The sequence below is a fragment of the Mustela nigripes genome, chromosome 1 (assembly GCF_022355385.1).
Source record: "Mustela nigripes isolate SB6536 chromosome 1, MUSNIG.SB6536, whole genome shotgun sequence".
Taxonomy (NCBI): Eukaryota; Metazoa; Chordata; class Mammalia; order Carnivora; family Mustelidae; genus Mustela; species Mustela nigripes.
The window spans coordinates 99,983,591-100,006,819 of record NC_081557.1 but is presented as its reverse complement, the minus strand read 5'-3'; the positions used below and the strand labels follow the sequence as shown (position 1 = coordinate 100,006,819).

The 23,229-nt window shown below is 36.5% G+C and overlaps 1 protein-coding gene across 3 annotated transcripts in view; it reads right to left on the bottom strand.

Moving 5' to 3' along the window:
- LOC132028725 (protein NPAT) overlaps positions 1 to 23,229 on the bottom strand; it is a 51,234-nt gene that overhangs the window by 17,743 nt on the left and 10,262 nt on the right. For 2 of the 3 annotated variants that reach the window (XM_059418060.1, XM_059418078.1), the window contains exons 2-10: positions 15,797 to 15,915; positions 11,050 to 11,110; positions 9,501 to 9,573; positions 6,776 to 6,816; positions 5,560 to 5,811; positions 4,571 to 4,652; positions 2,619 to 2,706; positions 2,002 to 2,093; positions 1,830 to 1,917 (exon numbers count right to left, since the gene is read on the bottom strand). In XM_059418060.1, coding sequence (XP_059274043.1) covers positions 1,830 to 1,917; positions 2,002 to 2,093; positions 2,619 to 2,706; positions 4,571 to 4,652; positions 5,560 to 5,811; positions 6,776 to 6,816; positions 9,501 to 9,573; positions 11,050 to 11,110; positions 15,797 to 15,915 — 896 coding nt within the window. The remainder of the gene's footprint in view (positions 1 to 1,829; positions 1,918 to 2,001; positions 2,094 to 2,618; positions 2,707 to 4,570; positions 4,653 to 5,559; positions 5,812 to 6,775; positions 6,817 to 9,500; positions 9,574 to 11,049; positions 11,111 to 15,796; positions 15,916 to 23,229) is intronic. The other variant, XM_059418070.1, reaches the window with a different exon arrangement.

Genomic DNA, 23,229 nt, shown 5'->3' with positions numbered 1-23,229 from the left:
GTAGTGAATGTGAAACAGTATCTCACTGTATTCTTAGCTTTCAATTCCCAAATGACAAATAACATTTTTTCATGGGCTTGGTGATCATTCCTCTATCTTCTTTTGTCTGGTCCAGTCTTTTACCCTTTTATTAGAATGGGTGGCTTAGCTTTTTACTATTGATTCGTGGGAGCTCCTTCTGTACTTTGGGTAAAAATTTTTGTATTATGAGTATTTTCTCCAAGTTGTTGGTGGTTTGACTTTTAATTTTTTGTTAATGATGATTTTAACAAGCAAGTATTTTAAGTTTTAAGAAAGCTTTTTTTTTTTTTAAACAGTGATTTGTGTAACTTAAGAACTCTTACCTACTCCAAGGTCACAAAGACTTGTAAATACTTTTAAAATTCCACCTCACCTATTTATACAACTGGCTTACTACTTCTCAATGAATCTGATGTTTTTACTCCTCAGTGGGGCAATTTCTTTTGCTGTTCTTTTAAAAAGTTATTTAAATCTGAATTTTTAACTTTTCCCAAATGTGAAATACTAGAAAGCAAAAGCAGAGGGTTGTGTCTTCTCTTTTCTATAATTTCTCATAGTATTTAACACAGTGCTTTGATTATGGAAGTATCTGATGTTTGTGGAGAAAATATAAACAAGCAATTAAAGACTGTAAAAATTCAGAATAGGGTGTATTCATCTGTTAAACATTAAGACAGGAGAAGTTTTTAAAAAGAAGTACTGGTAGATATTTTAAAGTCGCTTTAAAAAGTTTGTCATATTTTGTTAAATTTACTGAACTGAAATTCACTATGGGAAAAGGTAGCAAAAAAAATTTTTTTTTAAGTATTCTGAAGGAATAGACCAAAAACCAAAAAATTAAAATAATAATACTAAAAAAATTCAGTGGTTTTACCTAGAATTCACCTGAAAGCAAATCTGCTACAGTGAATTCACCTGGTGGGCATGGCAACAAGAATGGGTCACACCGTCCAAGAGTCCGAGTCAAAGGATGTGTCGCCATCACAAACTCGGCTGTTCTTGAGGAAGGTTGTGTGCACACAAACAAATCTTTTTTTTTAAACACATGAACAAATATTAAAGATAAATTGTGAAATTCTTCCTTTACCAGCTGATGCTCTTCCATCTTCACTATCCCTGAGTAGCAACAGTGACTGTGGTCCCATCTTCCTTCTCTTGGCAGTAAACGTCACACAATTTATTCATTTAGTTAGTAACCTTTCTTTTTTAAAGTGTCTTGTTCATTTTACTTGGATTCATTATATATCTTTAACATTTAATTTCATCGTTTCCTCACATTATTATACAGTCTGTAGCAATGTAAAAGAAATGCAATTTATACTTATGTTGTACCGTTTTGTTGCTAGCTGCCCACAAACATATCCCCCGCTCATGTTGTATGGCTAGAGTAAAGTGTTTTACTGGTATATGGAAGAATTAGTGATAGTAGATGGGTTAGAGATGTCTTATAATTTTTACCATTTAAATATATAATTTATACTGATTATTGGAGAATAATACATTTTCAAGAACAGATTACATTTATATTTGGATAATGAAGGAAATCTCTATCTAAAATTATTATCTTAAATAATCTCATACATCTGTTGGCAATTTCTTTTTTTTTGGTTAAGATTTTATTATTACTTTTTTTAAGTAATCTCTATACCCAACATGGAGCTCGAACTTATAGCCCCAAGATCAAGAGGCGCATGCTATACTGACTGAGCCAGGCATGCGCTTCTTGGCAATGGTTTTGAAATAAAACCAAAATACCATCAGTTTTAACTACGAGTATATGCACTACACACATACCCCCTAACCTATACCTGGAGTCCCAGGAGTTCGTCAATTGAAGTCTCTGGTTCCGCAGGGTTGCTCTCTGTTTGCTTGGGCATTTGTGCAATATTGTTGTCGCTGTAATACAGAAAGGAAAATTTTAACCAGTCTCTCAAAATTAGGTGAAAACGATTAGGCATCATCAACACACACACAGCTTACCTTGTCAAAAATTTATTAATGTTTTCTGCAAGCTTTTCTTGAAGAGATTTGTTACTTAGTATTTTTTCTCGTGCATTTTCAATAACCATTTGCTGGAAAAGAAAATCAATATTAGTAAAAGAATAGGGGAGAGCTTCTAGTGAACAGACGCTAGTTTTAACAAATCTAGGTGGAAATTCAGAAGTTACAGTGGGTGGCTACCATTGTATTCATGCTCGAATACTACACTTCACAAGTGTTTTCACAGATCCTTCACCAACTCTTCCTTCACTGATTACAAAACACAGCTCCAAACCCAAACTTTTCATACAAGGTTTTTAAAAAGCTGATGCTAGTAAAATGCCCTATTATGTTGCATAATCCAGCATCCACAATGTATTTACAGGTCCCTAAACTGCTTCTTACTTGGTACATCTGCACACGCTACCTATTCTAAATGGACGGTCTCCTCCTCATACATTTTACTACTCTCTATCCCAAGGCAATTACCCTGCAGTTTTACAGAAATACTGTAACACACAAATGCTACACACACACACACACACACACACACATAAATACCAATATTTTAAAACTTAGGAATATCTCAGACTGCAAAGCTTGGTAAGGTCACTTACTTTTTCTACTGCAAATGCATTTGGATCCTGGAAATTCCTTATCGTTGAATGAGGCCCAGATAAAGTGTTACTTTTCCTCTGAGATTCACTGAAACACATTTCAGAGCTTGTCTTTTAAATAGTATAAAAAACAGATTCAATGATAATTATATATATAGATATAAATCTTAAGATCATGGAAGAACAGGTATTTTCCCTCTTTGTGGTAACAACAAAGCTTTGGCTAGAGTAGAAAACCATTCTACGCTTGTATTAACAAGAAATAAATCTCAAGTCCAGCTTCACCACTTACTATGTGGTCTGTAGCAAGGTAAGTGTTTTTTTGGTTTTTTAAAAGATTTTATGTATTTATTTGACAGAGAGAGAGACCACAAGCATGGGGAGCAGCAGGTAGAAGGAAAGGGAGAAGCAGGTTCCCTGAAGAGCAGGAAGCCCAGTTCTGACTATTTGACCTACTTTACAACAGGGTAAGATCAACTGCATTATTGGGTTTATTAAAGAATTGAATAAAACGAAGTATATGTAAAAACTATTAAAAAAATATTTTTTTTGAAATAGAGAGGAGAGAGAATCTTTTTTTTTTTGGCAGTTTACTATAATTGTTAATATCTTTCTTGGCAATTTTTAAAAATTTAAATTCAATTAATTAACATATTATATATTATTAGTTTCAGATGAAGAGTTTGGTGACTCAGTCTTAAATAACACCCAGAGCTCATTACATCATGTGCTCTCCTTAAGGCCTGTCACCCAGATACTCCATCTCCCCACCCACATCCCTTCTAACAACGCTCAGTTTGTTTCCTAGGATTAAGAGTCTCTTATGGTTGGGGCGCCTGGGTGGCTCAGTGGGTTGAGCCTCTGCCTTCGGCTTGGGTCATGATCTCAGGGTCTTGGGATCGAAACCCGCATCGGGCTATCTGCTTGGCGAGGAGCCTGTTTCCTCCTCTCTCAATCTCTGCCTGCCTCTCTGCCTACTTGTGGTCTCTCTCTCTCTCTCTCTCTGTCAAATAAATAAATAAATAATCTTAAAAAAAAAAAAAAAGTCTCTTATGGTTTGTCTCAGTCTCTGATTTCATCTTGTTTTATTATTCCCTCCCTTCCCCTATGATTCTGTTTTGTTTCTTAAACCCAACATAAGACTGAGATCATATGAAAATTATCTTTCTGATTGATTTACTTCCCTTAGCAGAGAGAATCATAAGCAGGCTCCAAACCCAGCACAGGGCCCGACATGGGTCTCGATCTCATGACCCTGCAATCACTACCTGAGCTGAAATCAAGAGTCCGACACTTAATCAACTAAGCTACCCAGGTGCCCCTGTGTACAGACTTTATAAAAAAGCCAAGGTTTTTATAAAGGTTAGATACTGTCATAGTTGTTTGATTATTAAAACAATAAAGGCTGAGGCAGCCTTGAATGAGAGACAACCAATTTTAAAAACTCTAACAAAAATATCCATGGCATGGCAGTTTTAAGAAATCAGAAAAAGCATTTAAAAACTATTATCTCTCTTTTCTGAAATACCCTTCAAACAAAGACACATAGATTAAACCAGAAAGAACTCTGCTCTCTAAGACTCCCTGAAAAAATTTCTGACTTTAAGACTTGAAATATGTGTTTGTGGAAATGCTAGTATTATTCCTATTTATTTAAAAAATAACAATCATTTAAAAAAATCTGAGATACTACCAATTTTAAGACATATTTTTATCTACTATTACAAAAAACCACTTCCAATGAAAGAGTAATAAGCCACTGATTAGAAGATACAACCTGATTTTAGGGAAGTTAAAATATGAAAAAAAAAAATGCATTTAAGAATGGATATAATATAAACAGCCTGAGGAGCTGAATCCATTCCTGTTCCTTTATTCATAACGTAAATATGGTGGTGTAATTCTTTAATTTTAGTGGTTATCAGAAACTCATCCTTTCAAAATGCATTTACCTTTTGCGTCTAGCCGGAGACATGACTGTGGTCTGCGTTTTCTTTTCCTGAGGAGTAGGAATGATATTTAAAGCCTCTCCAGCTGTATTTCAAGAAAACAAAGCATTAAGTCAAGGACACAGAACAGTTTTCTAAGTGTGAATTAATGGAATAAGAAGCATTACAAAATGACTATTATTTTTTATTAAACTAAGCATATACTGAATGCTTTACTATGTGCTAGGCACTGTAAAATAAGATGAGTAAAATACACTATGACTTCAAGTTTCATACAGTACGGGTACAGGACAGTCTCAATAAAAAATAACGTGGAAGGACAGAGGAACTGCTTTGTGTACACTACAGTGTGTGTATACTAAGTGCTTTGACCCAGAGGTGTAAACAAGGTTGGAGGAAAGATGCAATTGAGGAAGGACGTAACTGATGGTGAAAAATTTTAGCTGCACAGAAGAGAAAGAAGACTGGTCTAAGAATTCTGTAAGAGAGCTGGCTCCTGAATTTTTATCCCAACGCTGTTATTAACTAGCTTTTGCTCCTTCCTATCATGCGTTTTCAATAGTTTCAAGTATACAACAATCAAGATACACTGCTTGGTGTCTAAGTTCATGCCTAGCTCTCAGCTTCACAGAAATAGGGATTTGCAATATGCAGAGATGGGGGCGTACTGGAGGAACATTCCTCACTACAGAACAGACTGGCATGAACAAAGTTATGGAGGTCAGATGTACTGTGTGTTCCTTTAAAATCAAACAGAACAAGAGTCTTTTCTATCCTGCGATTAGAAGAGAAATAAGAATCCTAGATTAAAATGTCTCATTAAGTATAGCAATATGCTTACTTGAAGGCAAACCTACCCAAAGTGTGTTCTACTTTCAGGCTTGTCTTTTTTTTTCCTATAATTTTATAAAATGAGTATAGAAGTGCAGCATATCATCGATTCATATGATCGGACTAAAAACAAAATTTCAGAGAAGAAAATTTAAACTTACTGGCAGCTGTGTCTTGTGACTGTGAATGGTTGACCACTAGAAAATTGGACCTCAAAGGCGCTGCAATCTGGCCAGCTGGCCGGATAACCTGCACAGCTGCTGGAGGAGGAGGAGGAGGAGGAGGCGGGGGAGGAGCAGTAGCGCACTGTCCTGAAAGATACGCTAAAGTCAGCAACTCTGAATTCATAGGAGCTGCTTGAGCCGCAAGCCTTCTCTGTCGTTTGATTTCTGCAATTCCACTTCTTGTTCGGACTGAAACACATGAGTATTTAATATGTTAACTGTCAGAGTACTCTGGGCAATTTTAACAAGTCTATGTAATACTCCTACTATTTAACATGTGAAATCTACAGATTAGGGAAAAAAAAAAACCCTTAAAAGTATCAATTAAGTTTATGATAAAATTACATAATTTCCTGTGAAACAAACTGAAGTGAGTACAGCTGCCCCGTGTACAGCACAGGGGTTAAGAGCACCGACTCTGTACTTTTGAGAATGCAACTTAGGACTCCCCCGAAACCTAAGAGCCTACTGTTGAACAGAAGCCGTGCCAATAACCAACAGCTGACTAACACATATTTGGCACATTATATTGTGTTCTTATAATAAAGCAATGTAGAGAAAACAAAATGTTAATAAAATCCTAGGAAGGGAAAATACATTACACTCCTGTATTTACAAAAAAAAGTATGAATAACTAGACCCATGCCGTTCAAAACACTGTGGTTTGAGAGTCATCTGTACACACAAACTTTATAAATCTATGAGTGTATTTCTTCTGCAATAATTCATACTGATAATACTTCTACAAATTAAGAAACAAACCTATGAAGTGAGAATTAAGAAGATGTGAATAAATAAGAACCAATGAGAAAAAATAGGGAGTATTTCAAATGCTTATTTCTGCAATAAATGAAAACACTTCCTTTTATGATAGTAACTGTACTTAGAAGAGCAGTAGTTTAAACAAAATAGATACTTAGCACAAATGTACTGTTTATTTTTTTAAAAAAAATTTGACAGAGAGATCACCAGTAGGCAGAGAGGAAGGTAGAGAGAGAGGGGGAAGCAGGTTCCCCTCTGACAGAGGCTTAACCCACTAAGCCACCCAGGTGCCCCCCCACAACCAAAATGTACCGTTAATGAAAATGTCCATTTGACAGTTTAAGTTTGAATAATTCTGAACGTTATTTATAGTTTAAAATTGAATACCAACCTCTCTGATTAGCAACAAACCCTGGGGAACTTTGCATGCTCCTAACAAATAAAACAAAATAGTTAGACATTAAAAAATTTCTGCTGCCAAGACATACTCTAATTTAGTAACAGTCAGACCTGAATAAACAGAATGAAAAGGTAATAGATCTCTCTCAGACAAAAAAGACAAGCTTATTTTTTTGAGGGGTGACCAAATCTTACTTGCTTTAGAAGTGGCATGTAAGTACTCACGCACATCTGACTTTAGCCATCAAGCTTCTATTCAGTGCAGTATGCATTGGAGAGCTTTAACATCCCATTAAGGATTTGACTTGACTTTAGGAAGTAAATGTATTTAAGAAAGCTATGTATAAAATTTTATAGTTATTACTTTTACCACTAGAGATATCTTCCCAGAGAAATTGATTTCACATAGGACTCTATAAATACTTCAAAATCCCTAAGTTAATTTATTAAATTTATCAAATTTATTACTATAAAACTATTCTATCCAGCCTCTAATAAGAGAGAAAAGCAAACATACAGCTCACAATATAAGGTGATTCTCCCTTTATAATGGTTACCCAATCACAGACACTACTATCTTCCTGGGAAATCTGATGAATCTCTACCAATAGGAACAACAAAACTTACCAAACTGATTAAGCATTTTTTTTACAGAAAAGATTTCTTATTTGAGAGACAGAAAGAAAGAAAAGCAGACTCCTAGCTGAGCAGAGAGAGCTTGATGTGCGCTTGATCCCAGGACCCTGAGATCATGACCTTGAGCCAAAGGCAGATGCTTAACCGACTAAGCCACCCAGCTGTCCCTGAATAAGCATTTTTAAGAAGCACCAATCAACCTGGAGAATAACTCGCTAAGAGCCTTTTATTTTTATGTAGTATCTTGTCAATAAGATATCTCAGTAACTTATAAATATTTATAGGTATTAATTAAATTTTGAATGTCTTTTTTTAGAAACTTTTTAAAAAAAATATTTATTTACTTGACAGGGAGAGAGATCACAAGTAGGAAGAGCGGCAGGCAGAGAGGGGGGGGGAAGCAGTTTCTCTGATGCGGGGCTCAATCCCAGGACCCTGGGATCATGACCTGAGCCGAAGGCAGAGGCTTTAACCCACTGAGCCATCCAGGTACCTCTGAATGTCTTTTTAAAAATTTTTCTAAAAATTTTTATTTATTTATTCAGAGAGAGAGACTGAGCAGGGGGAGAGGCAGAACGGAGAGAATCTCAAAATCTCCCTGTTGAGGCGGGAGCCCAAACCCCTGCCCTTGAGATCATAATCTGAGCAGCAATCAAAAGCTGGATGCTTAACTGACGGAACCAACCAGGTGCCCCAGATTATCAATGTTTTTGAAGATTATTTGAAAGAGAAGAAATGAGTTGAAAAGGGGGGAAAAAGGTAAGACTATCAAATAAGATGTAGTACAAAGCTGAACAGAAAGCGTTTGGAGTCATTTTAGCAGTTTAAACTGAGAAAGGAAATTGAGGAGGGTGTGTGTGTGTATGTTAAAGATTTATTTTACAGAGAGAAAGGGAGCAAGAGCAGGAGGCACAGAGGGACAGTTCCAAGCAGATTCCCTGCTGAGTGCAGAGCCCTGAGTGGGGCTTGATCTCACAACCTGAGCTGAAACCAAGGGCTGGATGCTCAACCGACGAAGCCATCCAGGTGCCCAGAGAACCTGCTGAATTTATGTCCGGTATTCACTGGTAGCTCTGGGAGAAAGGGTAGAAAGTTCCAGTTTTTATACTAGATTCTAAAGTTAAATAAGAGATGTTATAACTGATACCAGTAAGGACTGGCATCCAAGGACGCCAAAACTGGAATTCCAAGGCCATGACCTAGGTAAACGGTGGGCACTGCTACCATGAGGAAATTCTCAATTAAAGATTCAAAAAGTAGAATTATTATTCAAGCTTGTTTCTTTATAGGGCATGAACCAATGAGGCATGAATTCAACACATCAATTCTTTGCATGAGTAATGAAGATGAAACTATGTGAGGGAATTCACACAAGACTGGCATTAGATTTGTATTCTAGCCAGAGATCTGCCTCTAACTTGCTATGGGAACCTGGAAATGTCATTAAACATCTGTAAATCTCAATTTCTTTCTCTCTCTTTTTTTTAAGATTATTTATTTATTTATTTGACAGAGATCAGAAGTAGGCAGAGAGAGAGAGGGGGGAAGCGGGGTCCCTGCTAAGCAGAGAGCCCCATATGGGGCTCAATCTCAGGACCCTGAAATCACGACCTGAACTGAAAGGCAGAGGCTTAACCCACTGAACCACCCAGGCGCCCACCTCCCCCCACTTTTTAAAGACTTATTTATTTGCTAGAGAATGAGCAAGTGGGAGTACAAACAGGGGTAGCAGCAAGCAGAGGGAGAAGCAGAGTAAGCAGCCTGATTCGGGACTTGATCCCAGGACCCCGGCATCATGACCTGAGCGGATGGCAGCCACTTAACCAAATGAGCCACCCAGATGTACCTCAATGTCCTGATTTCTAAAGATTTTATTCAAGTAGGCATTTTATGGCAAATTATTCCAATAAAAACCAAATGAATATCAATAATCTCTAGGGTAAATTTTAAAATTAGATCAGTATCACGGAAATGCACTGTGTGGGTCATAAGAAGATTTAAACCTGAATAGCTTCCTACATGTGTTTGTGTTCCAAAATCATGCATGTTCTGATAAGCTTACTATACAGGCTTTTTATTACCTGATCTGAGAAAGTGTATGGTCTAACTTCTTCCATAGAGATGACATAATTGCTGGGACATCATTTGATGTTTCTAGATCATAAGAAGAAAAGTTTCTTAATTTCACCCCTTGATTTAGACACAAAATGAACAAAGAAAACAAACTTTTCTTTCAGCTGTTGACATGTTGGAAACTAAGAAATAAGCCTCTTTTGTAATATAACCTGCAAAGCTATAAATGAGATTGCCTTCTTTTCTTAAGCCATTGAGTATCAGATGCAATAGGAGTGGAAATGGAAATTTCTAAAGCCTCTGAAGTTTTTATAGATTAACTTTATACCGTCTTTGTATTAAAAAATAAAAGAAATTTTTTTAATGATTTTTAAGTAATCTCTGCTTTCAACATGGGGTTCAATCTCACATCCCTGAGATCGAGTACGGCATGCTCTACCAACTGTGCCAGTCAGGTGCCACCCCAAAAAGACAAACTACCTTAAATACATTATATTTGACCTCGTTTTATTTTAAAGTTAATAATCTGATTTATAATAAATACCATAAAGGTTATGCAAACTCCTTGGACTATTTTGTTACAACCTATGTTTTTATGTCCATATCACTGTGACTGCTCAGCAACCACTTAATGAAAGCCCCACCAGTTACTATTTTTAGGAGTTACAGGTAAAATTCCTGGGAATGGATTCATTTTTTTAGGATAGGCTCTAAAAGCCCACAGTGATAGGAAACTTCTAGAATATTTAAAATCCTTACCATATACCTTTGAAAAAACTCAAACCAGAGAAAGCTACCCAACAAAAAAATGGGACTAAACCTTTGTATTCCAGTAGCATATTCTTTTTATTGTTGTGATCTTGGAAAAGTTATATGGCTTCTCCAATTCTCAGTTTTCTGACACTTAAAAATGATCTTAATAATCAACCTGTAACTGGGTTATTTTAAGGACTGAAGTAAAACTAAGGAAAGCATATAGCACAAAACTGTCTAGAGACAAAAACTCAATAAATAAATAGATAAGCATCTTTCCTTTTTTTCAGTGTTATTATTTTATGGTTAATTCTTTTTTTAAAGTTGTCAATTATAAAATTTATCAGTATTAGAGAATAAAATAATTTTAACTTTTTCCCTAAAACATTAACTTTGGCAAGTATTATTTTACATTTTGGTAACTATAAACCAGAATTTTATGACTGGTTCCTGTGTTGAGATTTAGACTACCAAGACCTTAAAATTAAAAATTTGACTTGAAATTCTGTAATACACAGCAATGCCTGTTCACCAGTTTAGATTTCTAGACTTATGAGTTTTATTTTTTAAGAAAATTACTTTGTTATATTTGTTAGCATTCAGATTTTTGCCACACATTTATCAATCAATATCAACTCAAACTAATTAAATATTTCCCAGCAAAACTTATCTCATCACAACTAAGACAAGCTTTCTTTTGGCTATTATAAGAAGCATTAATAGCCTTTAAAATTTATTTCTAATTAAAACAATTAGAGAAATACTGTATAAAATAGAAAAGAATCCCTGACCCTCAGTTCTTACCTTTTGCTTTCATAGCTACATATTCATTCAGAATTGTTGTCAAGTTTTTTCCAAACAAGGACTGAAAAGAAAAAGATCAAGCATTACAAAAATTGTGCAATACTACTCATAATTTCTTACCATGAAACATTCACTGTATAAAGTTATAAAAGATCTGGATTTTTTGATGAAGAAAAGATTAAGGTAAGAACAGGTTATCAAGGGGCGCCTGGGTGGCTCAGTGGGTTAAGCCGCTGCCTTCGGCTCAGGTCATGATCTCAGGGTCCTGGGATTGAGCCCCACATCGGGCTCTCTGCTCAGCAAGGAGCCTGCTTCCTCCTCTCTCTCTGCCTGCCTCTCTGCCTGCTTTTCATCCCCCTCTGACAAAAAAAAAAAAAAAAAAAAAAAAAAAAAAAAAAAAAAGAACAGGTTATCAAAAATGAAGAGTCACTTAACTTAGGGGTTGCATGAAATCCACAAGTCAAGAATCTTGCCTGTGTGAATAGGACACTATGACTATGTTTCATTAGCTAAAATAATCCAAAGGCAGAAAAGCAGTTTTCAGCTGCAGGGTAGGGATCCAGTCTTATAGCTCTTAATTTTTTTATCTTTTAAAAAAAAAAGTATTTATTTGACAGAGAGACAGCAAGAGAGGGATCACAAGCAGAGGGAGTGGGAGAGGGAGAAGTAGGCTTCCCGCCAAGCAGGGAGCTCGATTCATGGCTCCATCCCAGGACCCTGGGATCATGACCTAAGCCGAAGGCAGATGTTTAACAACTGAGCCATCCAGGTGCCCCCATATAACTCTTTAAAAACGGTAAGGACCCACCCCTAATTTGCCCTCCCTACCCTGAAAGCCATGTGAACCTGCCAAAAAACAAAGTGAAAAAAATCGCTGAGCCTAAGAGTTCTCAAGGATCGGCACCTTCCTATTTTCACCTCCATTGTCTCTGAAACTCATTTCCTGTTTCTCCTACTACTGAAGCGCACGTTTTTATTAACTTAAATCTAAGGCCATAAGAATCTGGAAGGCTTACTTTCACACATAAAAGTGGAGAGGTTAATTCTTAATTCGCAGAGTCATTTGTTGTGAAGAATAAGGATAGATGAAACATGTCTAAGACAATGTCTACCATAGGACAGGGAACCAGTTTCCTTTTCTTTCCTGAAGATTTCTACTTTGTTGTTTCTTAACTAAAGCCTGAAACATCTGGCGATTTGCTTAATGCTAACTTGGTCATTATGCCTTAATTGTAGTAGCTAATAATTTGTGAACAACTGGTATTGTGTCTCTCAAAATTCAGGTAAGGACACAGTGGAGAAAGTGACCATCTACTAAGCCGGGAAGACAGTCATCACCAGGAACTGAATTAGGGCATTCTGATCTCAGACTTCCCAGCCTCCAGAACTGGGAGAAGATACAGGGGCCAGGTGTGCATGTAGCTACTGGGGGGCCACCACAGCTGGGCCCTCACAGCAGGAAGAGCTACACAACCCCACAGACATGTTCATCCATGTAAACAAACACACCTATGTCTCTGTATAGATTTGTACAAATACATAGATCGTATTTCTTACTTATTATATTTATATATAGATTTGTACAGATACCAAATATGGCATCACAGTGATATCTCTATGATTAACTACAATATGACTATGATTCAATACCACGGGTTTTGTTCTTAGGCTTATCTTTATCTTCTTCCTCCCAGAGAGTCCTGGCTCCAGTTATATACAATAAGTTTCACTTATTTGCTGAAAATGGCTAATTTAGAGGAACTCAGAGGAATTTAAGATTCATTCATGCTGTTGTGTCAATCAACAGTGTGTTGTTTTCTATTGCTTAGTAGTATTTGCTTCTATGGCTGTACCATAGTTTATCCCCTTATTGGCTGAAGGACAGTGTGGTTTTCTTTTTGGTTTTTGACCATCACAGATGAACATTAGTGTGCAGATTTTTATGTGAACGTATTTTTCAATTCACCTGGGTGTACGAGTGCTGGGTAACATGGGGAATGTATGTTTACCTTTATAAACAATTATCAATCTGTTTTCCAAAGTGGTGGTAATGGTTTTATGTTCTCATCAGCCACGAATGTGAGTTCCTGCTGCTTTGCATCCTTACTGCCAAGTATCTGACAGTTTTAAAAATTGTGTTTTATTTATTTTTTAAAGATTTTATTGTTTGACAGAGATCTCAAGTAGGCAGAAAGGCAAGCAGAGAGAGAGAGAGAGAGAGAGAGAGAGAGAGGAGGAAGCAGGCTCCCTGCCAAGCAGAGAGCCTGATGTGGGACTTGATCCCAGGACACTGACCTGAGATAATGATGTGAGCCGAAGGCAGAGGCTTATCCAACTGAGCCACCCAGGCACCCTAAAATTGTGTTTTAAATTAGCCATTCTAATAGATATACATTGGTATCTCCTTAGAGTATTCATTTGTATTTATTCCAGTAACAAATGATTTGGAGCATTTTTTCCTTTTGTGGAAGTTTTTTCCCATAAGCTTATGGCCATCTTCAGATTTCTTGTCCATTAATTTCATTAAAAAAAAAATGTAGCAGTTTTTGAAGATATTCTGGATATAAATCCTTTATCACATGTATGATAATGTAAATATTTTCTTCTAGCCTGTGGCTTGTCATTCTTGGAACAGTCTATTGTAGGGCAAAATTTTTAAATTTCTACGAAGTCTAATTTACCAATTTATCCTTCTATTGTCAGTGCTTTTGGTGTCACATCTAAAACTCATCACCAAACCCAAGTTCACACAAATTTTTTCCTGTGTTTTCTCCAAAAAATCTTATAGTTCTACATTATACCTCTGGTCTATCTTTATTTTGGTTAATCTTTGTATGCGGTATGTGTAGAGGACCTTTTTTTGAATCTAGATGTCTACTTGTTCTATTTCCACTTGCTGATAAAATTAGTCTTTCTCCAGTGAATTGCCTTTGCACTTTTGTCAAAATCAGTTTTGTTTGTATCTACATTGGGATCTATTCTGTTCCACTGATCTAAGTGCCTGCCTCACCTTCCTCTAATGCCACTCAATCTTGATTACCAGAGGTTTGTTTTTTTAAAGATTATTTATTTGACAGGGAGAGAGAGAGAAAGAGAGACTGTGAGAGAGGGAACACAAGCGGGAGAAGGAACACAAGAAGCAGGCATCCCACTAAGAAGGGGGCCTGATGCAGGGCTTGATCCCAGGACCCTGGGATCATGACCTAAGCCAAAGGCAGACGCTTAACGACTGAGACACCCAGGCGCCCCATGATCACCAGAGATTTTAAGTCTTACAATTAAGTAATGGGGGTCTTTTTAAAAATTATCTGGGCTCTTTTAGTTCCTTTGCTTTTCCATATAAAATTTAGAATCACAGCTTGTTGCTATCTATAAAAATGCTTGTGGAGATTTTGATTGTAATGGATATATAGATCAAAATGGGGAGAACTGACACCTTAAATGAACACAGTATGTTTGATATTCTTCATCAGTTTTGTTCAGGTTTCCTCCATGGATAAGCAGGTTGTCTGTGACAACTGAAATGAATCTAAGGAGACACGTTCAAAGTAAGTTAACAAAACACTATGTCAAATAATGTAGCTCCAAAATATGTCCATTATATTCCAAATGATGCTCTGTTGGTCTAGTGATATTCTAAAAAGGGGACAATAAGATAACAAAACAGTTGTTTTTTATTTGTCTAAGTAAACAACCAGACATAGGAAAAAGTTGGGTTGCTACAAGATACCATAGAGCAGGTGGCTTAAATAACAGGCATTTCTTATTCTGGAGACTGGTGAGTTTCAAATCAAGGTGCTGGTCAATCTGGTTCCTGGTGAGGGCCAACTTCCTGGCTTCTAGACATCTCCCTTCTTGCTGTGTGCTCACACAGGATCCCCTCTGTCTCTTCAAGGAGAAAGATCCCTTTCTTCCAATTCTTGTAAAGGCAATAATAACTTCATAAGGGGCCTAACCTCATGACCTAATCTAAACCTAATTAATTTTCAAAGGCCCCACCTCTCAATACCACCACAGTGGTATAACAACATCAGTGGTTAGGGTTTCAACATGAATTTTGGAGGGACACAACTGTATAGTCAACAGCACACAGAAAACAAATGAGCCCCAAGACAAGCAGTAGTGGAACTAATTAGAACTGAGAGTGCTGGGGTTCCTGGGTGGCTCAATTGGTTAGGCATCTGCCTTTGGCTCAGGTCATGAACCTGGCGTCCTGGGATCAAGCCCCATATTGGGCTCTCCCCTGCTTATGCTGCCTCTCTTTGTCAAATAAATAACATCTTAAAAAAAAAAAAAAGAAAGAAAAAGAAAAAGAAAAAAGAAATGAGAGTATTATTTTTAAAAAAGGTTTTATTTATTCTCTTGACAGACAGCATGCGTGCACCAGAGAACACAAGTGGGGGAAATGGCAGAGGGAGAAGCAGGCTCCTCACCGAGCAGGGAGCCTGACATGGGGCTCTATCCCAGAACCCTGAAATCGCAACTTGAGCCAAAAGGAGACGTTTAACTGACTGAGCCACGCAGGTGCCCTGAGAGGGTCATTTTGAAACTGATTCGGAGAAGCCAAGTTTTGGCATAAATGTGTGAAAAGAAGAGCTGCCGCCTTTAGATCTCTCTAGCCACGCATGAATACTATCAAATCTCTACCAATTTTGATACTACCAATGAGCTGATGTTAAGACTGGTGTTTAAAGTGTCTCATGTTGGTCAATGAGGAAATATTTCCCTTCAGGAACAAAGCACTCACCAGTAAGCAGGCTGGGATAAAACCTTCATCTGTACAATGTTCCGCATATTCTTTTAAATTTGAACTTTCCAAAATAAAAGTCTGGCAGGTAGAAGTGAGGTTTTCCTGTTGTAAGTAACCTAAATGAGAAACAGAAGGTCAGGTAATTCCAGTAATTTCTGTACTTTCACCAAAAGGCCACAGAAATGCAGTTTCATATCAGAAATGGAACCTTGGGTGGAACGTGCTGGGTTTCTGCAGCCTTGCCCAGTGCCACTAGTTTGTGCTGCAGGACAAAGTAGTCTTTTTTTTTTTTAAGATTTTATTTATTTATTTGACACAGAGAAACTAAAAACATGCAGTATTTGATCAAGTAAATTAATGCACAGTAATGCTTGCAAGCGAATCTATAAGTAATGATAAGTAACAGGAAAACTAATAAAGAAATCATCAACGTTCTTCTACCCCATAACCTCTATACTGACCAGGCTGGCAAACACTTATAAAAGTAAGTTTCTGGATAATCACAAAACTATATTCTCCCAACGTTGCTATTTACTTGTTCATTTCACTTAACTGCCTAATGGTTTAAGAGAAAAATGAACAAAAGATCTGCTTTGAAGGAAAGGAAAGAAAGGCACTCCTTTGATTTTTTAATTTATGCGTTTAGGAATCAAAACACTATTTCAATAAAACTTGAGCATTTACATCTAACTGACATTTACAGAACAATCAGCACGCGGTACCTGCACATCATGAATGCTTCATCTGACTTGACTAGCAGCCTATCCTTGGTTCTTTTGTTTCTTAGCATTATTGGTGTTTACCTAAATCCACAACTCAAAACAGTAGCATAGTACAGCAAGAACATTTGACCTGGTATCGGAAGGCCAGGTTCTTATTCTATTTGATTAAAATAAAAACTGTAATTTGGGGCAAAAAAAAAAAATTGCACATATCTTCCAGGATTAAGGTGCTTCATGTGTAAAGCATCACACTTGCCTCGACTTGTGGATCAAATCTGGTGAAATTACTCCCTTGTGTAAAGCCCTGCAACCATTTCCCATAGCACTCAGTTTTAATTTCTAAATTCTGAGCAGCTTCAGCTGGAATGACAATATAAGGACTTCTAAAAATCCTCTCCTCCATAAAAGCAATGAGAACACTGGCACAAATTATTTAAAAAAGGAAAACTTTTACAGAACTCGGAAAATAACCAAAGTCTTAGAAGCATTTGAGAAAAACAGAAGATCAGACAGGGCTGGAATTTTTCCAAAGACCCATTCCCATTCCCAGACACTGTCATAATTTGATCTGTGGGAAAATTATCGGAAAACCTCCACTTGCATGGCTGGTCTTTGAACTGAATCAGAATTTACCCTGTACAAAGAAACTTCTTTAAGATGTTTTCTTAAAACTATCAGCAGGAATTTGCTTACTACTACAGCTGCCTGTGACGAAGAGCGGGACAAACAAGCTAAACACACACAGAGCTGGGGTAGGAGCAGTCCACAGCAGACTCTCAAGAGCCAAGATATACTCACGGGCTATTAGAAGGGTGTGCGCAAGCCGTGTACGTACTCAGAAGAGATCTGACAAGACCCTAAGCCCTCACCTCTGGCTGACCAATACAGCTGAGTGAGCAGGAAGTAAGGCTAAAACAGAGTTGTCAACTGCTCAGCTGAATGGTGAAGCATGCCTAAACATACACACCAACCCTTGAGGAAACAGTGGGAGACTCAGGGACTCCAAGCAATTAAAGAAAATAACTGGGAGCTGCTGGGGGCTCAGTCGGTTAAGCATCTGCCTTTGGCTCAAGTCATGATCCAGGTTCCTGGGATCCAGCCCCGAATGTGGCTTCCTGCTCAGTGGAGAGCCTGCTTCTCCCTCTCTCTTTGTTGGTCCCCATGCTTGTGCTTTCTGTCAAATAAATAAAATCTTAAAAAAAAACAAAAACAAAACAAAACAAAACAAAACAAAAAAAACAAAGTCCAATCATAGAATATAAACTCAAAAGACTATCGATTCTACATACTTAGTTCAGGCAGCAGTTCACAGCAACTGCTAAAACAACAGTAAAGAGCCCTAACAAACATGGGGGAGGCAGGAGAATCTTATTACAAGAGTGTCACATTGTATTACTTAAAATGTCTAATTTCCAGCAAAAAAATTCAGAGATATGCAGAGAAACAAGAAAGTATGTTTCATATACAGGGCAAAAATAAAAGCAGTCAATAAAAATCATCCCTAAGGAAGCCAAGAGTTAAAATTTTAAATCAGCTATTTCATATTTTAAATATTTATTTAAAAGAAAAGAAAGAGGAAGAGAAAGAGAGAGGAAGAGAAAGAAAAAGAGGAAAAAAAAAAAAAAAGAGAGAGAGAGAAAGAGAAAGGAAGGAAGGAAGGAAGGGAGGGAGAGAAACATTAGCGCACACCGCACTGAGTGCAGAGCCTGAAGCTGGGCTCAACCTCTGAGATCGCCACCTGAGGGGAAACTAAGAGTCAGATGCTTAACCCTGCCTCACCTGGGTGTCCCCCAAATCAGCTTTTTTTTTCTTTTTAAAGATTTTATTTATTTATTTGTCAGAGAGAGAGAGAAAGAGCGAGTGAGCACAAACAGGGAGAGCAGCAGGCAGGGGGAGAAGCAGGCTCCCTGCTTAAACCGACTGAGCCACCCAGGCATCCCCAAAATCAGCTGTTTTACGTAAGCTCAGAGGACTAAAGAAAACTATTTCTAAATATCTAAAGAAAGCTGTGAGAGCAATGTTTCATCAAAAAGAAGAAAAACACAAATTTTACAAAAAAACAAATAGAAATTCTAGAGTTGAAAAGTAAAACAAATGGGGTGCCTGGGTGGCTCAGTGGGTTAAAGCCTCTGCCTTCAGCTCAGGTCTGATCTCAGGGTCCTGGGATTGGGCCCCATGTCGGGCTCTCTGCTCCACGGGGAGCCTGCTTCCTCCCCTCTCTCTCTGCCCGCCTCTCTGCCTACTTGTGATTTCTCTCTCTCTCTGTCAAATAAATAAAATCTAAAAAAAAAAAAAAAAAAAAGAAAAGAAAAGAAAAGTAAAGTAAAACAACTAAAATGACAAATTCCCTAGAGGTGGACTCAAAAGCAGATGTGAAGAGGCAGATGAAAGAATTAGTGAACCTGAACACAGATCAAATGAGAGTATCTAGCATAAGGAATAAAAACAAAAAAGTATCAGAAAAAATTAACACACTTTGAGATGTGTGGAACACCATCAGTTATGCTGACATAAGCATAATCAAAGTCCAAGAAAAGAGACAGAAAAAGGCAGAAGGAATATTTGAAGAAATAATATCCAAATAAGGAACATCCAAAATTTTAGAAAACACATTAATTTATTTATCCAGGAAGTTCAATAAATTCCAAGTAGGATACACTGAAAGAGATCCATACCTAGACACCTCATAATGAAACTGCTAAAAGACAAAGAGAATTTGCACAGCAGAGAGAAACAGCTCATGGCATCACAAGTGATCTTCAGTAAGTTTAACAGCTTTTTTCTCATTAGACACCACGGAGGCCATAGGCAGGGAGATGAGGCAAAGTGTTAACAACAACAAAAACTCAACCAAGACCAACAAAACCCCTTCAAAATGGAGACATTATACTATTCTTACATTAAAAATACAAAATGAAACAAAACCCAGAGACATTGTTGCTAGCCAACTTGCCCTTTAAGAAATACTAAAGGGAGTTCTTTAACTTAAAATCAAAGGACACTAGACATTGAAACAAATCCATGTTAAAAAAAAAAACACTAATAAAGGTAACTGTATAGGTAAACATAAAACAGTGTAAGTTACTTTTTGTTTGTAACTCCCCTCTGCTTTAAATGACAACTGTATAGAATAGTTAAATATAAATGTGGGTTGGTAATCATAATGATGAAGATATAATTTATATGTCCTTAAAAGCAAAAAGGGAGAAGAGAAAGGAGTTACACAGGAGTGAAGTTTTTATATACTATTTAAATTAAGTTGGTATTAATCCAAACAAGACTATTTTAAGTTACTTGTAACCTCCAAGCAATCACTAAAAAAAAACTCAAAAATAAAAAATATAAAGGAAACAACAATTGTGGGGGCACCTGGATAGCTCAGTTGGTTAAATGTTGGTTAAATGTTCAACTTTTGTTTTTGGCTAAGATCATGATCTTGGGAGCCTGGAACAGAGCTCCACACAGGACTCTGGGCTCAGTGGGGAGTCTGCTTTAGGGTTCTCTCTCTCTCCCTCTGCCCCCTCCCTGCTCACATGCATGTGCTCTCTAAAATAAAAATTAAGGGAAAAAAAAAAAAAGGAAAAATAACAACAGAATTAAAATGGTAAATTGGATTTAACACACAATAAAGGCCGTAATAGAAGAGTAACAGAACAAGTAAACATAAAATACAAATAGACTACAAGCAACAGAATGGCAGGCAAAATCCTTACCTTATCAGTAATTACATTAAATGATAATGGTTTAAATAATAAAAAATTACAGACTTATAGAATGAATAAAAAATATGATTCAAGTACATGCTCTTGACAATACAATTTACATTCAAACACACAAATAGTTTGAAAATAAAAGGATGGAAAAAGATGTACCATTCATATAGTAACTAATTAGGAGCTGGAGAGGCTATACCAGTATCAGAAAAATTAAGATAAATATTGTTAGTAGAGACAAAAAATAATGATAAAACATTCAATCAATCAAAAAGGTAACAATTACAAGCACTATGCATGTAAAACCAAGGTTCCAAAAAACATGAAGCTGATTAACAGAAGTGGAATAGGAGCTAGAAAATTCACCAATAAAAGTTACAGACTTACTTTCAGTAATAGACTAGAGAGCTCAATAAGTAAACAGAAGGCTTGAACACTATAAACCAACCAGACCTAACAGACATGTATAGTGTACTCCACCCAACAACAGCAAAATATACATTCTTCTTAAGTGCACATGGACATCCTCCAGGATGAACCACACATTAGGACATAAAGTCTCAATAAACTTAAAAAGAAATTATATAGAGTATGCTCTCTGACCACTAAAGACTAAAATTAGAAATCAGTAATAAGGGGGTGCCTGGGTGGCTCAGTCGTTAAGCATCAGCCTCCGGCGCGGGTTATGATCCCAGATCCTGGGATGGGTCCCTCGTCTGGCTCCCTGCTCATTGGGAAGCTTGCTTCTCCCTCTCCCACTCCCCCTCCTTGTGTCCCCCCCAGTCGTCTCTTTCTGTCAAATAACAAAACAAAAACAAAACCAGTAATAAGAAATTCACAAATATGCGGAAATTAAACACTCTCCTAAAAAAATCAAAGGATCAAAGAAGAAAACAAAAGGAAGGTAGAAAATATTTTGAGATAAACAAAAACACACATATTAAAACATACAGGATGCAGCTATAGAAGTGCTTAGTGGTATATTTATATTGTAAATACATTTATTTCAAAGATGAAAGATCTCAAACCAATAACCCACCCTTCCATTTTCTAAACTAGAAGGGCAAATTAAACCCAAAAGAAAGAAGAAGAAAGTTATCAGAGAAGAAAAATGAGAGAATTTAAATATAGAGAAAAGTCTATGAAACAAAAAGTTGATTCTCTGAAAAGAACAACAGAAATCGACAAATCTTTAGAGAGTCTGACAAAGGAAAAAAAAAAAAAAGACTCAAATTCCGAAGTTCAGGAATGAAAGAGGGGACATTACTATCAACCTTACAGAAGTAAATTACATTATAAATGGATACTATAAACAGTTGTGTGCCAACAATTCAGAAAGCTCAGGTGAAATAAATATTTCTTAGACAAGACATGAACTAAATCAACTCAAGAATATACAGAAAATCTGAACAGACTTAGAACAAGTACAGATTGGGCTGTAATAAATACTCTTTTCATAAAGAAAGGCCTAGGATCAAATGGCCTTAGTGGTGAATTCTATCAAATGTTGAAAGAAGTTCACCAATTCTTTAAAAAAAAAAAAAAGAGAGAAAGAAGCCACCTCATTTCAATCGCTGATACTATTAATAATTTGATACTAAAACCAAAGACATCGCAAGAAAACCACAAACCAGTATCCCTTATGAAAAAGCAAATGTAGTAATTTTTAACAAAATACTAATGAACTAAATCTATTAACATTTGAAAATGATAATACACCATGACCAAGTGCAACTGTGCCAAAAATGCAAGACTGGTTCACTAAAACAAAAAGAAATCAATGATTACATTGATTTATTACAGTGAACTGAGTAAAGTTGCCCGAATACATTGTATTAGCAGAATAAAAAACAAAACTACGTTATTATCTCAACACACATAGAAAAAAATCATGTCACAAAATCCAACACCTTTTCATGATAAAAAATGAGACTATAAGGAAATTTCTTCAACCTGATAAAGGCATTTATGAAAATCTCACAGCTTACTTAATATTCCAAGGTTTAAGAGTCAAAGCTTTGCCCACAGGATCAGGGACAAGACCATGTCTGCTCTTACAATTTCTATGCAACACTCTACTAGAAGTTCTAGTTTAGCAATTAGGAAAGAAACTAAAGTAAAAAGCATCCACCCTGGAAAGGGAAAAAAACCCCAACGTCCTCATTTGCAGATAACATGAAATCCTAAATAGAAAATTCTAAGGAATCCATGTACACACAGAAAAACTATTAAAGTCAATAAATGACATCAATAAGGCTTCAGGATATGAGATGACTTTGCAAAAATCGGCTGCATCTCTATATACTTACAACGAACAATCCAAAAATGAAATTTAAAAAAACCAATTTCATTGACAACAGAATCAAAAAGAATATTTAGGATTAAGTTTAACAAAAGGAGTGTATGATCCTACTAAAACCTAGAAATATACTAAAAGATATTAAAGAAGACTAAATAATCAAGAGAGGTTTATCCATTTATGTATTAGAAGAGTTAATGTTATTCAGTTGTCAATATTAGATTCGACACAATTCCTATCAAAATCTTAGATGCCTTTTGAGCAGAGATTAACTGATCCTAACTATCATAGGGAATAACAAGGGACCCAGAGTAGTTAAAACAATCTTGAAAATGAAATCTTACACCTACCCACTTCAAAACATACTACAAAGCAATGGCAACCAATGCCGGTACTAGCATAAAGGATAGACATATGGATCAATGGGACAAAATTAACATTCCAGACATTTACAGTCAATTGATTTTCAAAAACAGTGCCAAATCAGCTCAATGGGGGAAATACTAGTCTTTTCAACAACTGGTGCTGGGAGAACTGGATACTCACATGCAAAACAATGACATTGGACCAAAATAATTAAATTACACCTCATACCAAATATAAAAATTAACTAAAAATAGATTAAATGTACAAAGGTAGGAGCAAAAACTCTTAAAGTCTTAGAACAAAACATGGGTGTAAATCTGATTATGTAGG